At 44.9% G+C, this 15129-nt stretch overlaps 1 protein-coding gene across 1 annotated transcript in view; it reads right to left on the bottom strand.

Moving 5' to 3' along the window:
- Positions 1-15129, bottom strand: part of LOC144510122 (mannosylglucosyl-3-phosphoglycerate phosphatase-like) — a 71551-nt gene that overhangs the window by 18584 nt on the left and 37838 nt on the right. Inside the window, exon 7 of the mRNA XM_078239498.1 lies at positions 3425-3572. Coding sequence (XP_078095624.1) covers positions 3425-3572 — 148 coding nt within the window. The remainder of the gene's footprint in view (positions 1-3424; positions 3573-15129) is intronic.

Genomic DNA, 15129 nt, shown 5'->3' with positions numbered 1-15129 from the left:
TAGACTCCCCTACCTTTGGGAAAAGATATGAGGAACTCATGAGGAACTTTGATCTATGTGTGGTACTATGAATGTCCGATAATGTAGCAAAAGGATAAGATGAAGAAAATTAGTGGCTAGAAATTTGTTTATAAAAACATAAGAACTAGAAGCAGGAGGAGGCCATTTGGCCCTCGAGCCTGCTTCACCATTCAATAAGATCATGGCTGATCTTTTCGTGGATTCAGCTCCACTTACCTGCTCGCTCACCATAACCCTTAATTCCTTTACTGTTCAAAAATCTATCTATCTTTGTCTTTAAAACATTTAATGAGGTAGCCCCAATTGCTTCATTGGGCAGGAAATTCCACAGATTCACAACCCTTTGTGTGAAGAAGTTCCTCCTCAACTCAGTCCTAAATCTGCTTCCCCTTATTTTGAGGCCATGCCCCCTAGTTCTAGTTTCACCTACCAGTGGAAACTACTTCCCTGCTTCTTTCTTATCTAGTCCCTTCATAATCTTATATGTTTATATAAGATCTCCTCTCATTCTTCTTAATTCTAATGAGTATGGTCCCAGTCTACTCAGTCCCTCCTCATAAGCCAACCCTCTCCACTCCGGAATCAATCTAGTGAATTTCCCTGTACCCCCTCCAGTGCCAGTATAACCTTTCTCAAGTAAGGTGACTAAAACTGTACACAGAATTCCAGTTGTGGCCTCACCAGCGCCTTATACAGCTATAACATAAAAACCCTGCTTTTAAACTCCATCCCTCTAGCAATAAAGGACAAAATTCCACTTGCCTTTTTAACTACCTGTTGCACCAGCAAACGAACTTTTTGCGATTCATACACAAGGACACCCAGGTCCCTCTGCACAGCAGCATGCTACAATTTTTTTAATTTAATAGTCCATTTTGCTGTTATGCCTGCCAAAATGGATGACCTCACATTTACCAACATTGTACTCCATCTGCCAGACCCTTGCCTTGCACACTCACTTAAACTATCTATATCCCTTTGCAGACTTAGTGTCCTCTGTTACACTTTACTCTACCACTCATCTTAGTGTCATCTGTGAATTTTGACACACTACACTTGGTCTCCAATTCCAAATTATCTATGTAAATTGTAAACAATTGCAGTACCAATACTGATCTATGTGGCACACCACTGATCGCCAACTAGAAAAACATCCATTTATCTCCACTCTTTGCTTTCTGTTAGTTAACCAATCCTCTGTCCATGTTATTACATTACCCGTAATGCTGTGCACTTTTATCTTATGCAGCAGCCTTTTGTGCAGCACCTTATCGAATGTCTTCTGGAAATCCAGATATACTACATCCACCGGTTCCCCGTGGATGTGCTCGTAATGCCCTCAACGAATTTCAGTAAATTAGTTAAACATGACCTGCCTTTCATGAATTCATGCTGCATCTGCCTAATGGACAATTTCTATCTAGATGTCTCACTATTTCTTCCTTGATGATAGATTCAAGCATTTTCCCTATTACAGAAGTTAAGCTAACCAGCCTGTAGTTACGCGCCTTTTGTCTACCTCCTTTTGTTAAACAGTGGTGTCACATTTGCTGTTTTCCAATCTGCTGGAACCGCCCTAGAGTCCAGCGAACTTTGGTAAATTACCACGAGCGCATTTGCTATTTCCCTCGCCATCTCTTTTAGTATCCTGGGATGCATTCCATCAGGGCCAGGAGACTTGTTTACCTTTAGCCTCATTAGCGTGCCCAACACTATCTCTTTAGTGATAATGATCGTTTCTAGGTCCTCACCTGCCATAGCCTCCTTGTCATCAATTTTTGGCATATTATTTGTGTCTTCCACTGTGAAGATCGACACAAAATACCTGTTCAATGCCTCAGCCATTTCCTCATTTCCCATTATTAAATCCCCCTTCTCAACCTCTAAAGACTAATGTTTACCTTAGCCACTCTTTTTCGTTTTATATATTTATAGAAACTTTTGCTATCTGTTTTTATATTCTGAGCTAGTTTACTCTCATAATCTATTTTACTTTTCTTTATCGCTTTTTTCATGGCTTTCTGTTTCTATTGGTAAATGCTTCTGTTCTAAACAATAAGTGCACAGGAGATCTAATTTGAACACTAAGGACACAATTCTCCAGAAAAAAGGACAAAGTATCATCTAGCAGGAAACATGGTGCAATTCCCGCCTGGTTGATCAGTGTGATCCCAATCACAATCCTCCCCACTTTATCATCTTTTGGCGGGTGGGGGGTGTGACTTGTGCCATGAATGATAAGGGTGAGGCTTAAGGACTGAAAGAGTTAATAGTCACACAAGTTTAAAAATCACACAAGCTGAAAAACAAAGGTCTTCTTATAAGAGCCTTCACAGACAGACACCAAGGCCATTAGTCTGGCAAAGCACATAAATCAGACATCTGTAACTGAAAAATGGGAGTGATCCACAGATATAGAAACAAGCTGTTTTATGAAGTTTTCATGCTGACTGGATATTATAATAGAGCAAGCGTAAAGTGATTGTGATTAGTTTATGCTAATTACTTGTAATCGATTTTGAAAACTTTAATTGCCTTTGTATCTTGGAATATGCCACTCTGGTTAGCTACAGGGATGTGAACTGTAGCTTCCCTGTGCCTTTGCTATTGCTTGTATTAACACAGCTTTTTAAGAGAACTCTGTGACTGGTCTGGTTACTCGAAGGGTAAAGTTGCGATCAATTAAAAGGCTGACATCAAAGCCCGCAACAAGGACAGTGGCAAAGCCTACTCCTCAGAGATTGAGACATCCTTTTTTAAGTGCATCCTGATCTCAGATTAACCTTTAAGGCCCACCTTATCGGCAGCATCAATGACTCCCCTCTCCCTACGTGTGCAAACACCTGCGGTGGGTTTGCCTGCTAGATTGGCAGTGCCAGGTTTGCAGTGCCAGGGCACTGCCCAGCCATGTCCCTTACCTCCCACGGGCTCTAATGGCCAAGCACCCTGGCTTGGTCATCACGTCTGGTCTCTGTTTGTGGAGACCAGCAATGATTCCCGCCAGCTCCATATTGCACTGTAGGACGGGTGAATGCCAGGAGCCGGGTGAATCCAGTTTAAAACAAATCCTGTCTACTTAAATGAAGATTTAAATATGCTAATCTGGTTCACACCTTCGCTAAGCGTGAACTAGATTACATTGCCAGTGGGGGACAGGGATAATCTTAAAATGAGTTCTCCCTGGCACAAATCACATTATTGCCCCTCTTGCGAGTGTCTCTGACCACATAAGGATTTGCGCCTGTGCGAATGGGGCCGGATAATCACTCCCTAAGTATTTGGATGTTAGCATCAGAAATGATCATTTGGACTGAGACACATATTAAATCTTAAAACACATGACTTCAATTATACACAAGATAATCTGTCTTTTGTTTAAAAAAATATTAAGAGTACAACTTACTTTTGCAAGATACTCCTTGATTGCAAGTAAGTATGTTCTATTTCTGTCCAAGTACTGTCCCTGCACCTTCACCGAGTCTACAACAATCCTGTGCCCTGGTTCTGCACTTGGATCAAATCCAAACTCTAATCCTGCCACTTGAGGGAACCTTTAAAATACGAAACCTAAATGAAGTTCCAAATATTGAGTAGTTTTATTAAGATATTTAGCTAACTTTATAATATGTTTAATTGTTTAGGTTAAATTTAATATTAAATTATTCATTGTACATGTTCTAGTCAACATTTAGATCAAGCCATTCTAGATCTACTAGGTAAAGGGATCTACATATATTCAATTGGCATTAAGCTTATTGGGCAATATTTTCAATTATTTATATAGATATATTTTTATTCATAAATAATAATGTGTATTCAATGCATACTTATTGTTTTATGAAATCTAATATTGGAATGCAAGCATGATTACAGATGATGTATCAATTTATACATATGTCATTTTCCATGATATTGATTGGTCAATCAGGAGATATGCTAAAATGGGACAGCTAAAGTTTGTAAATCAAGTATGGCAGGAAATAAGTAGATGCTTACATGAATTGTGCACTACAGGGTCAATTATAGCAGCCTATTTTCATTTCCTTATCTGCCCTGGACAGAAGTTAGGCACTTGGCATATGCTGGGCTGGTCCAGATCAGATACAGTAAGAAGTCTAACAACACCAGGTTAAAGTCCAACAGGTTTATTTGGTAGCAAATGCCACTAGCTTGCGGAGCGTGCACGCTCCGAAAGCTACTGGCATTTGCTACCAAATAAACCTGTTGGACTTTAACCTGGTGTTGTTAGACTTCTTACTGTGTTTACCCCAGTCCAATGCCGGCATCTCCACATCTGGTCAGATGTGCCATGATTCCCATTTCATGACTTTAACTCAATCTGGGGCACCTCAGTACAACCTGTAAGGTTGGTGCACATTTGAGCACAGCTGCTGGCCTGCAGTCATGAATCAGGTCTCCAAGATCAGGGCCTCCTTTCTTGCACAAATGCCTTTGGCCTACCAACAGGGGCCAAGCTGAAACTCTGATGGTAAGCCATAGAGCTGCATTTCACCAAGTAACTGCAGTAGAAAAATTGGACAGGAAGATGGAAACAACCCTGCCCACCCCACCTATAGTAGTCATATATGTGCCCATCTCTCTCACAACTCCACCTGCATCCTTCCAATCCAAAGGTTTACCCTTTCCACACTATTGAAACAGCCCTAAGCAAAGTCACAAATTGTAATCTTCAACACATTATCCCTCCTCTAACTCACTGCAACTTTTGATATGGTTGACCACATTATGCCTTGTAATCCCTCTCCCTGGCTGTCCAGCTTGATGTGATTAGTTGACTAATTCTAGTCTTGTCTATCCAAATATATGCAATGTCTGTCTACCAATAGCCTCTGTTCTCATCTCTTCACTGTCACTTTGGCAATCCTCCAAAGATTCATTCTTTATTCAGTTTGTCTCGTGTACATTTATTCATTCACAAGATGTGTGAGTTGCTGACTAAGCCAGTATTCATTGCCCATCCCTAATTGCCCTTGCAAAGGTGGTGGTAAGCCACCTTCTTCAACTGCTGCAGTCCAGTGAGAATGAAGGAACAGTGATAAAGTTCCAAGTCAACTTGATGAGTAGCTTGGAGGAGAAACTGCAGGTGGTGCTGTTCCCATGCATCTGTTATCCTTGTCCTTCTCAGTGTTGGAGTTTGTGGGTTTAGAATTTCTTTCTATTAGAAGCCTTGGTGAGTTGCTGCAGCTCATCTTGCAGATAGTACACACTGTACATCGGTAGTGGAAGGAATTTATGTTTAAGGTGGTGGATGCAGTGCCAATCGAGTGGGCTGCTTTGTCTTGGACGATGTCAAGTCTCATCAGTATTGTCAGAGCCGCACTTATCCAGGCAAGTGGAGAGTTTTTCATCACATTTCTGATTTGTGCGTTACAGAGGATGGACAGGCTTTGGAGAGTCAGGAGGTGAGTGGCTTTCCACAGAATTTCCAGCATCTGACTTGCTCTTGTAGCCACAGTATTTATATGGCTGGTCCAGTTCAGGTTCTGGTCAATGGTAACTTTCAGGATGTTGATAGTGGGGGATTTGGCAAAGGTAATACCACTGAATATTAAGGGGAGATGGTTAAATTCTCTCTTGTTGGAGATGTTCATCATCACTTGGCACTTGCGTAGTGTGAATGTTGTTTGCCACTTATCCGTCCAAGCCTGAAGTATGTTCAGGTCTTGCTGCATATGGACACAGAATGCTTCACTATCTGAGCAGTCATGAATGGTGCTGAACATTTCATAATCATCAGCAAACATTCCCACTTCTGACCTTGTGATGGAGGGAAGGTCATTAATGAAGCTGCTGAAGATGATTGTGTTTGGGCACTACTGAGGAACTTTTGCAGCGATATCCTAGGGCTGAGATGACTGACCTCCAAAACCACAGCCTTTGTGCTGGGTACGATTCCAACCAGACATTTCTCCCAATTCCCATTGACCCAAGTCTTGCTAGGCTTCCTTGATGCCTTCACATAACACTCAGTCAAATGTTGCCTTGATGTCAAGGGCAGTCACTCTCACCTCACCTCGAGTTCAGCTCTTTTGTCCATGGTTGTAATTAGGCCAGGAGCCGATCAGCTCTCAAAGAACCCAAACTGCAACAATAAGCAGTATTGCTGAGTGTGCCACTTGAATACTGTTGAAAATCTCTTCCAACACTTGGGCTAATGATCGCGAGTAGGCTGATGTGGCGGTAATTAATCGAGTTAGATTATTGCTGCTTTTTGTGGACAGGACAAGCTATGGTTGAATACAATTCTGTTGCTTCCAATGGTCCACAGAACCTCATAGTGCCCAGTTGTGAGCTGCTAGAACTGTTCAAAATCTATTCCATTGTGAATACTATTGTGCCACACACGATGGAGTGTACCATCAATGTGAAGATAAGACTTCATACATCCAGTGGTCACTCTGACCAATACTATCATCTGTCATGAACAGATGCATCTGTGAAAGGTGCAGCCTCCCAGAAGGATGTGGAGGCTTTGGAAAGGGTACAGAAAAGATTTACCAGGAGGTTGCCTGATATAGAGGGCATGAGGAGAGGTTGGAAAAACTTGGTTTGTTCTCACTAGAATGACGGAGGTTGAGGGGCAACCTGATAGAAGTCTACAAGATTATGAGGGGCATGGACAGAGTGGATAGTCAGAAGCTTTTTTCCAGGGTGGAAGAGTCAATTACTAGGGGGCATAGGTTTAAGGTGCAAAGAGAAAAGTTTAAAGGAGATGCACGAGGCAAGTATTTTTTACACAGAGGGTGTTGTGTGCCCGGAACTTGCTGCTGGGGGAGGTAGTGGAAGCAGATACGATAGTGACTTTTAAGGGGCGTCTTGACAAATACATGAATAAGTTGGGAATGGTCCCCAGAAGGGTAGGGGGTTTTAGTTCAGTCGAGCAGCATATTCGGTGCAAGCTTGGAGGGCTGAAGGGCCTGTTCCTGTGCTGTAATTTTCTTTGTTCTCTGTAAACTGGTCACAATGAGGTCAAGTAGGTTATTCTCTTTAGTTGATTCCCACACCACCTGCCACAGATAATCTAGCAACTATGTTCTATAGGACTCAGCTCACTCAGTCAGTGGTGATACTACTAAGCTATTTTTGGTGATGGACATTGAAAAGTCTCCCATTCAGAGTACATTCTGTGTCCCTGACACCCTTAATGCTTTTTTGCTGCCCTGTATTACAACTTCCACAGATATGGGCTAACTTCTATATGTCTTATGACGCCCAGCTCTAACTTTCTACTACCTCTCTCTGTCCCTCAACTACTTCCATACCGATCAACCGATCATCCTGTCTCAGATTAAATGCAGTTTTCACCAGTCAAACATTAAGATCACTATCAGTCCCTACCAAAAATTTGTATCTTGTCATCAACTCCTTCCCAGTCAATAGCTGAAACTGAACTGGACTGCTTGTAACTTTGAAATCTAAGACAACTCCAAGTTAAGAATCAGATTAATATCCTCAACCATGCTTTTCTATATCTGGAGCTGACAATTCAAATGTTCTCCTGGTACCTCCCATTCTCTACCCTCCATAAAGTTCAACTTATCTCTATGGCATACAACCTATTTTGCATCAACAAGATCAATGGCTATTTAATTCAAAAGAATGCCTGCAAAATGTATCAATTAAATAAAGCAGCCATTTGGGACTCATATAGCACAGGAAATCACTGTACCTGTGCTTTTTGATGTAACTATCCAGTATGTTCCAATCCCTTTTGCCATCCCCACAGACTTGAAAACCTTTTCTGGAATATATTCAATTTTCTTTTGAAGGTTGCCACTGCATATATTCCAATGATCCTTTCAGGCAGTGCATTCCAGATTATAGCAACTTTGTAAAACAGAAATTCTCATCTTTCATTCTTTTACCAATTATTTAAATAAATTGAATGATAATTTAATGCAATGGCAATGCATTGCACATTAATTAAAATGGTGTTGGAATCCTGCTGAAAGTTAAGTAATTCAAAGAACCGGAGAATATTATGAGGGAAAATTAATTAAACATAAAGTACTGTTGTGATCCTGCCCACCACCATGAACCATAAAATGGAGTTGTGCATTCAATATAATAATGAACTGATTAAAAGAAACACAAAATATTGTTAGTGGTGATCTGCACTTCCTAGAAATTAATTTTTAAAATACTGGGCAGTACTTTTCAGTCCCCCCAGTGACTGGCATTTAATGGACAGAACGAAGAAATTCAGAGTGTGGTCAAAGGTCTGTTTCCCATCAGCATAAAACTGGTTTGCAATTTACCGCTCCAGGGTCGGGCAGCCTGCCACGCCATGTCAAGAACCATATTTGCATGCATTTGAATATTATGAATGCTCATTAGAAACCCAGCTCACCAGAATCACACCCATTACCGCCACCACCAACCCCCCCCCCCCCCCCCCCCCCCAAAAATCAACTGGCCATGCCAGCAGTAAATTAGACTGCCGTGAGTCATGACCAGCTGAAGCAGATGTGCAACTGGCGAACTACACCTCATTCAACCTCGAGGTTTGTGTACACATCGCTCACCTACCTCTCACCGCACTGCATTACAGCTGTTCAGGCAAGACCAAAGGTCTTTGGTAATAACCAAGTGGTTATATTGCAATGGCTTGACTGGAGCAGTGAGGCAACAGAAGTGATCGGAAGACAAAGACTTGATTTCACGTAATAGACCACCATGTTTACCAAAGGTGCCCGGCTTTCAAGCCTTACAGATGTTACATAGATGTCGTTGAAAAATGCATGGAGTTAGATGACACCAATGCAGGTTGCATAAAAACCCATAAGATCCACTATGACCAGTGCAGCAGCATCAAAATAAATCAAACTGCAAAAGTCTATAGTCATGAGGCCACATGATATGATCTTCTGATGCAAGTCTAAGATGTGCATTGCCCAACCACTATGTTGTTAGAGCAACAGGCTTTCCCACGTTGCTGCTGTGGACATAAAGGCGACTACTCATTGTACTGAGATGGTGCGAAGACACCATAAACCTGAAGCACATGATAGGAGATATGTGAGGGGGGCACAACTTGTATGATCTTAGAGCATTGCATCAGATAGAATAGCCATTCACTAGGTGAGAATTTCATAGAATTCGCAGAAGTGTGAAGTATATACAGTGAGTAAACACGAATGACATCGGTGCTCTCAAAATTTCCTAATTTCTCTTACCATACCGCTGGGTCTTGGCATATCCCTGCCATCTATAGCAGAGGTGGAAGCTATGCCTTGTTGTCTGTGGTGAACTTGGAGAGCATCCTCTGGAGGGCCCATTGCTTTGAGTCTCCTGCTGTGGGGCAGATGCACCCTCTTTGGCCTGAGGAGCTACAGTTGCAGGGGTCACAGATAGAGGGGACTTGGAGTGACTGGACAGCTCAGGAGTCCTTGGTGCATTGGCCTGGGATGTCAGACTGACGCTCCTCTTCTCAGTGGGTGCTCAAGGACCCCCTCCCTGACTCCTTGAGGAAAAGGGTCTCCTTCAGGTGCCCTGTCTCCTTCCTACCCAGCCACTGCTGGATTGCTCTAATGTTGCTCAATTGCTCGAATTGCTCAATTGATGATGTGCAGGTCCAAGCGCATATCTGCAAAATGCTGGATGATGGTCCCCAGGGCAGTCGCCACCCTTCCACTCCTTCATCCTCATTCTAATCTGGTGACAGCATTCAACAACACCTCCTGCTGTGATCCTGCCTATCTTTGGATCGCCAACATCTTTCTGAGGGCTGACACTAAGGGGCTGATTTTACCAAATCGGGACTAAGTGCCGGGTCCGGTCGTCAAACGGATCCGCGCCCGGCAGCCGTGCTCCAGCGTGCCCATATGCCTTTTTTCGGTGCCTGTCTATTGTCTATTAGCGCTGTTGGAGTGGCCGGAGCTCCAACTGCACATGCGCAGTTTGGAACAGATCGCAGGCAGCGCGCCCGGGCGCGAAAGGCAAAGCAGCACAGACAGCAGAGAGGATGAAAGTAATTCCCTTTGGAGCATAATGTCCACATTATAATCACAGGAACTAAAAACCTGACAGTCCAAAATCTGGGATAATATTACAGATGTGGAAATGCTGGCGTTGGACTGGAGTAAACACAGTAAGGAGTCTAACAACACCAGGTTAAAGTCCAACAGGTTTATTTGGTAGCAAACGCCACTAGCTTTCGCTAGTGGCATTTGCTACCAAATAAACCTGTTGGACTTTAACCTGGTGTTGTTAGACTCCTTATTATAATATTACAGGACACGGATGGGGGGATATACATTTTGAAATATTATCCCAGATTTTGGACTGTCAGGTTTTGAGTTCCTGTGATTTGGACATTATCCTTCAAAGGAAACTCCTTTCATCCTCTCTGCTGTCTGTGCTGCTTTGCCTTTCCCTGGGGTGGGGGGGGAGGGGGGGATCCCTCCTCCGATCCCTCCTCCGGTGGGGAGGCGGGATCGGCCGCAGACTGGCAGTGTCCCCCCCACCTCCAGGGGCAGACAAGTCACTCCCCTTCTCCACCCCCCCTCCCCCCCCCCCAGGGCAGACACGTCACTCCCCTTCTCCAGCCCCCGCACCCCCTCCCAGGGAAAGGCAGAGCAAGGCCAGGAACGTGCAGGAGGCTGTCGACGGACTGCAGATCGGAAGGATGGTGGAGGGAGACCAGCGACCAAGCTAGGTCGGGAGTGTGCCTCCCAGGGGGGTCCGATCCCGGGGGCGGGGGGCCTGCCTCCCAGGGGGGTCCAATCAGGGGCGGGGTGGGGGGGGGCGTGGGCTGCTGGGGTGGTTTGTGCGGGGCGGGGGGGGGGGGGGGGGGGGTGTCCGCGAAGTATGGTCGGGGGGGATCGGCTTCGGCGGTTCCCCTGCTGAATTGGAGTCCCATTCAGACTTTTATTTAGCAGGTCGTTTAATGCGCGGACGCGAAATGGGCCGCAACCTGGTAAAGTCGGATTCGTCGGTAAAGTTGGGTGCGAGCTTCATTAAGTCGATTTAAATGCATGCAAAATCGTCGCGCCGGCCGATTCGGGCGCGCGCCACACCCGCGCCCAGATCGGGGCTCGGTAAAGACGCGATCTGCCATGAGTCGGGTGCAGATCGCATTTTAGGCCCGACGCCCAACTTTACCGCAAATCGGGCGCGAAATTTTGGTAAAATCGGGCCCTAGAGGTTTGTCATTGGACCCAGATTTAGCAGTAGCTTGGCCTCCAGCAGTCCTTGGAGTGTCGGTGACCTTGGCTGTCACTGTCTTCATCTGCTGTTGGTTAGAATCTGTGCTATACTCACCAAATTGTAACCCCAAGCCTGCTCTAAAACTAGGTCCCTCCAATGCATGTGTATCTGCTGTTCTGGAGGGTGCAGGTGAATGTAGTGGCTGTTGGGCATCTAGTGGTCCTCAGGGTCCTCAACTGAGATGGTATGGGGGTTGGGGCTGATGGGCTGACTGACAGTATCCCTCCTCATTATATTCCTGGTGCCTGGAATAGAGAGAAGAGAAAATTAGTGATTGGCTGGATAGACACCTACATTAAAGAGCACTCATCCTAGTTTCAGCGGGTGGACGAAGACCACTGGATGGGGCCTTAATGGCCTGTTGGGGGGCACCGATCTTGCCTTCAGCACAGGAACGGTACCAGTCCTCACCAGTCACCTCTGCTGCCCTCTCTTCAAAGAAATTGAGTGCCCTGAGCTCCAGCATCCTCTCTCCGGTGTGGCGATCTTATCCTGTATGATGACAGATAGACAGATTGTAAGTAAGATGGACGCCAAAGGAGACGATAAGCTTGTGTGCTGAGTGGACCTATATAAGGGCTGGAGACATGACTTGTGAAAGATATGACAAGAGATAAAGATGAAAACGTGTTTGTGAGAGAATCAGTGATGGTGTCCCTTGTGCTGGTAATTTATGAGACCTCTGTGGACTGTAACTTTGCAACTACCCGATGGCCTTATGGGAGTGAGGAGAAGTTTGATTTACCCTGTCGGAATGGGTAAGAGCAATCATCCTTTTTCTGGATGGCCGTCCACATCTGCCTTTGACTGCATGGTGATCTCCCCCCAAGCCTTGGTGGGGTGGTTGGTGGAAGTCTGGTTCTCATCACGGGTGTAAAGGATCTCTCCAGTCCTCGAATGCATGGAGGAGTACTGTCGGTGCCTTGTTGCTCATGTTGGGCACACAGCATTTGTCTCTTTTCAGTGCCATCACTTGCCATGTCCAGTCTTAGTCTGCAGAGAGTGAGTGAGAGTGTGGATGCTGTTTAAGTAAGGCACCCGGAAATATGAGTCAATGAGATAATAGCTGGGCGGACGAATCTCAGCACTTCCTGAGGTTTACATTTATGCATACAAAATTAGCTAAAAAGTGGATGATACAGAATGGCAACCTGACATACTGGCCAGTGGGAGCCATGTCATCTTTCCTGCTCAGAAACATCTGCCTATTATTTCTAAAGGCTGTATTTATAAATTAAAAGTAACCTTTGGCTCTTGAGGCAAAGAAGAAGCATGAATTAAGGATTATAATGAAGTGGGGATGTTCACTGATGATTGCAACAATCCAACAATACTCAACACCATCCAAGACAAAGCCATCCCATTCCCCACCTTAAACATTTACTCCCTCCACCACTGGTATACCATGGTTGTAGTAAGTGCCATCTACAAGATACATTGCAGCAACTTGCCAAATCTCCTTCAACAATACCTGCAATCTCTACTACCTAGAAGGACAAGGGTACATAGGAACATCGCAAGATGCCCCCTACCCACCCCAAGTCACACATCATCTTGACTTGGTAACACATTGCCATTCCTTTATTGTTGCTGGGTCAAAATCATGGTATTGCCTATCCTAAAACACTGTGGAGTACTTACACAAATTGCAGCGGTTCAAGAAGGCAGCTCATTACATTCTTCTCAAAGACAATTAGGGATGGGCAATAAATATTGACCTTGCCAGTGACATTCAACTTCCATGAACAAATATATATAAAAAATCCAGAAAAATACCTTTAAAATAGCACAACATATTTAATTAATAGTGTCATTTTGTTGGGAAAACTAGTTCAAACCAGATTTGGGAGAAATGCAAGCTTGGGGACTGGAGGTCGATTCAGAACAGCAGTGATAGCGGCAGAGTTGGAATAATGCTCTTCATCTAAGACATTTTAAAAACAGAAATTGTACTTGGTAATGAAGGTGAGGATGGAGGGGAAGGGCAAAGGAAGTCCAGAACTGGTCAGTTTGCAGTGCCCTTGTGCACGCAGGATCATAACTGGATTTGAGGAATGAGAGAATGCTTTTTTGTTATGCTTTCATGGGATGTGGGCATCACAGCTAGGCCAGCATTTTATTGCCCATTCCTAATTGCATTTGAGGAGGTAGCACTGAGCTGCCTTGAACTGCGGCAGTCCATGTGGTGTAGGTACCCACTCTTTTACATGCACTTCCCACCCTGGAGGGCCACAACTCAATCCACAAAGGGCAGACCCCAAAGATAGAAATCCCCCTTCCTTTCCAACCTTTGATAATTAAAGAAAAAATCAGCTTGCCCACTCCTACTCAACTGACTACATCAACCAGTTTATGTTGTAGGCAGAATATTATCAGGTTTAATTGGCTCGGTAACAAAGGGGTGAGCTCAGAGGTGGGTGGGAAAGTGGTGGGGTGGGCACCCAGTCTTTTACATGCACTTCCCACCCTGGAGGGCACGTAAATACAGCCCAAAGGGAGGTAGGGAAGGAGGCACCCCTGCTTTCTCTGACCATCAGCCTGCAGGGTTAAGCCTGCTGGTCTACACACTGGGCGAAGGCTTCTCTTCAATTGGGCAATAGGCGGACAACCCACCCAATGTCTGTTCTGCCATCGTCCGGCGGGATTGGGAATTATGGGCAGAATGCCTATGGTTACCAGATATTTATTTTCCGCAAGCAAGGTTCTCTGATGAGAAGCATACTATTAAAATTGCCGATATGCAATTTAAATCATTTTACATTTCAACTTTATGGGGGAATCTTACCAGAAACTGGCAAAGCATCAGTTCCAGTGAGAAAAATGTTGCAAATGGTGGAATTTCTCACAGAATTTTGACCCTCATTAGACCATAAGACATAGGAGCAGAATTAGGCCACTTGGCCCATCGAGTCTGCTCCGCCATTCAATCATGGCTGATATTTTTCTCATCCCCATTCTCTTGCCTTTTCCCCATAACCCTTGATCCCTTTATTAAACAAGAACCTATCTTTCTCTGTCTTAAAGACACTCAATGACCCGGCCTCCAGAGCCTTCTGCGGCAAAGAGTTCCACAGATTCACCACTCTCTGGCTGAAGAAATTCCTCTCCATCTCATCTCTTAGCAAAGGCTTTTTCCCCATGTGAATCACACTGTGCTTGTGGCAGCCTGCCTCTGAATTGCTCACTCCACGGCAACTTAATTTCTACAATCAGTGGGGAGCTCCACATAAACGCCTCCCTTAGCACTTGTTCCAGATTCATTAGAGCGGATGACTACCAGAAAGACAGCACCACATTTTTCAGAGAGAGCCCTGACCAGACTCGTGGATGGTGTGCAGCAGAGGCAGGATGTCCTCATTCCACAGTTGACCTTCCAACAAGGTCACCACCCCTGTCTAGGAGGCTGTGGCACCTTAGTGAGTGCCAGCTTACTGCAGAAGATGGGACAGCAGTGCTGCTAGAAGATGAATAATCTTCTTAGTGCAACCAGGGTAAGTTTGCCTCCCTCCAGTCTCCCACTGCACCCTCTTACTCACACACTAGTTGCCCCTGCAAGTTCCTCTCCCATCCAGCCACCTTGCAGGTTGCCAACTCCTATCACAAGGTCATCACCCCCCACAAACTGCCCCCTTCCTACTCTCACTTCCCATATTCCCACCCCATTAGCTGCTATGCTCCTCGCACTCCCATTCCTATCCAACTGCCATGCTTGGCACATTTCATCACCATCTGAACTGGCAGGACTCCCACCAACACTCTCCCCATCTCTCTCATTGCAGGACAAACTCCATCATAACAGGCGTGAGCGGGCGCAGCCTGGCGGAGTCATGTTAGAGCTCAGAACCCTCACACACTTTGAAGAAATGGCACTTGAGCTGG

The sequence above is a fragment of the Mustelus asterias genome, chromosome 1, assembly GCF_964213995.1.
Source record: "Mustelus asterias chromosome 1, sMusAst1.hap1.1, whole genome shotgun sequence".
Taxonomy (NCBI): domain Eukaryota; kingdom Metazoa; phylum Chordata; class Chondrichthyes; order Carcharhiniformes; family Triakidae; genus Mustelus; species Mustelus asterias.
Note: the sequence above shows the minus strand (reverse complement) of the source record. Positions and strands in the feature narration are given on the sequence as shown.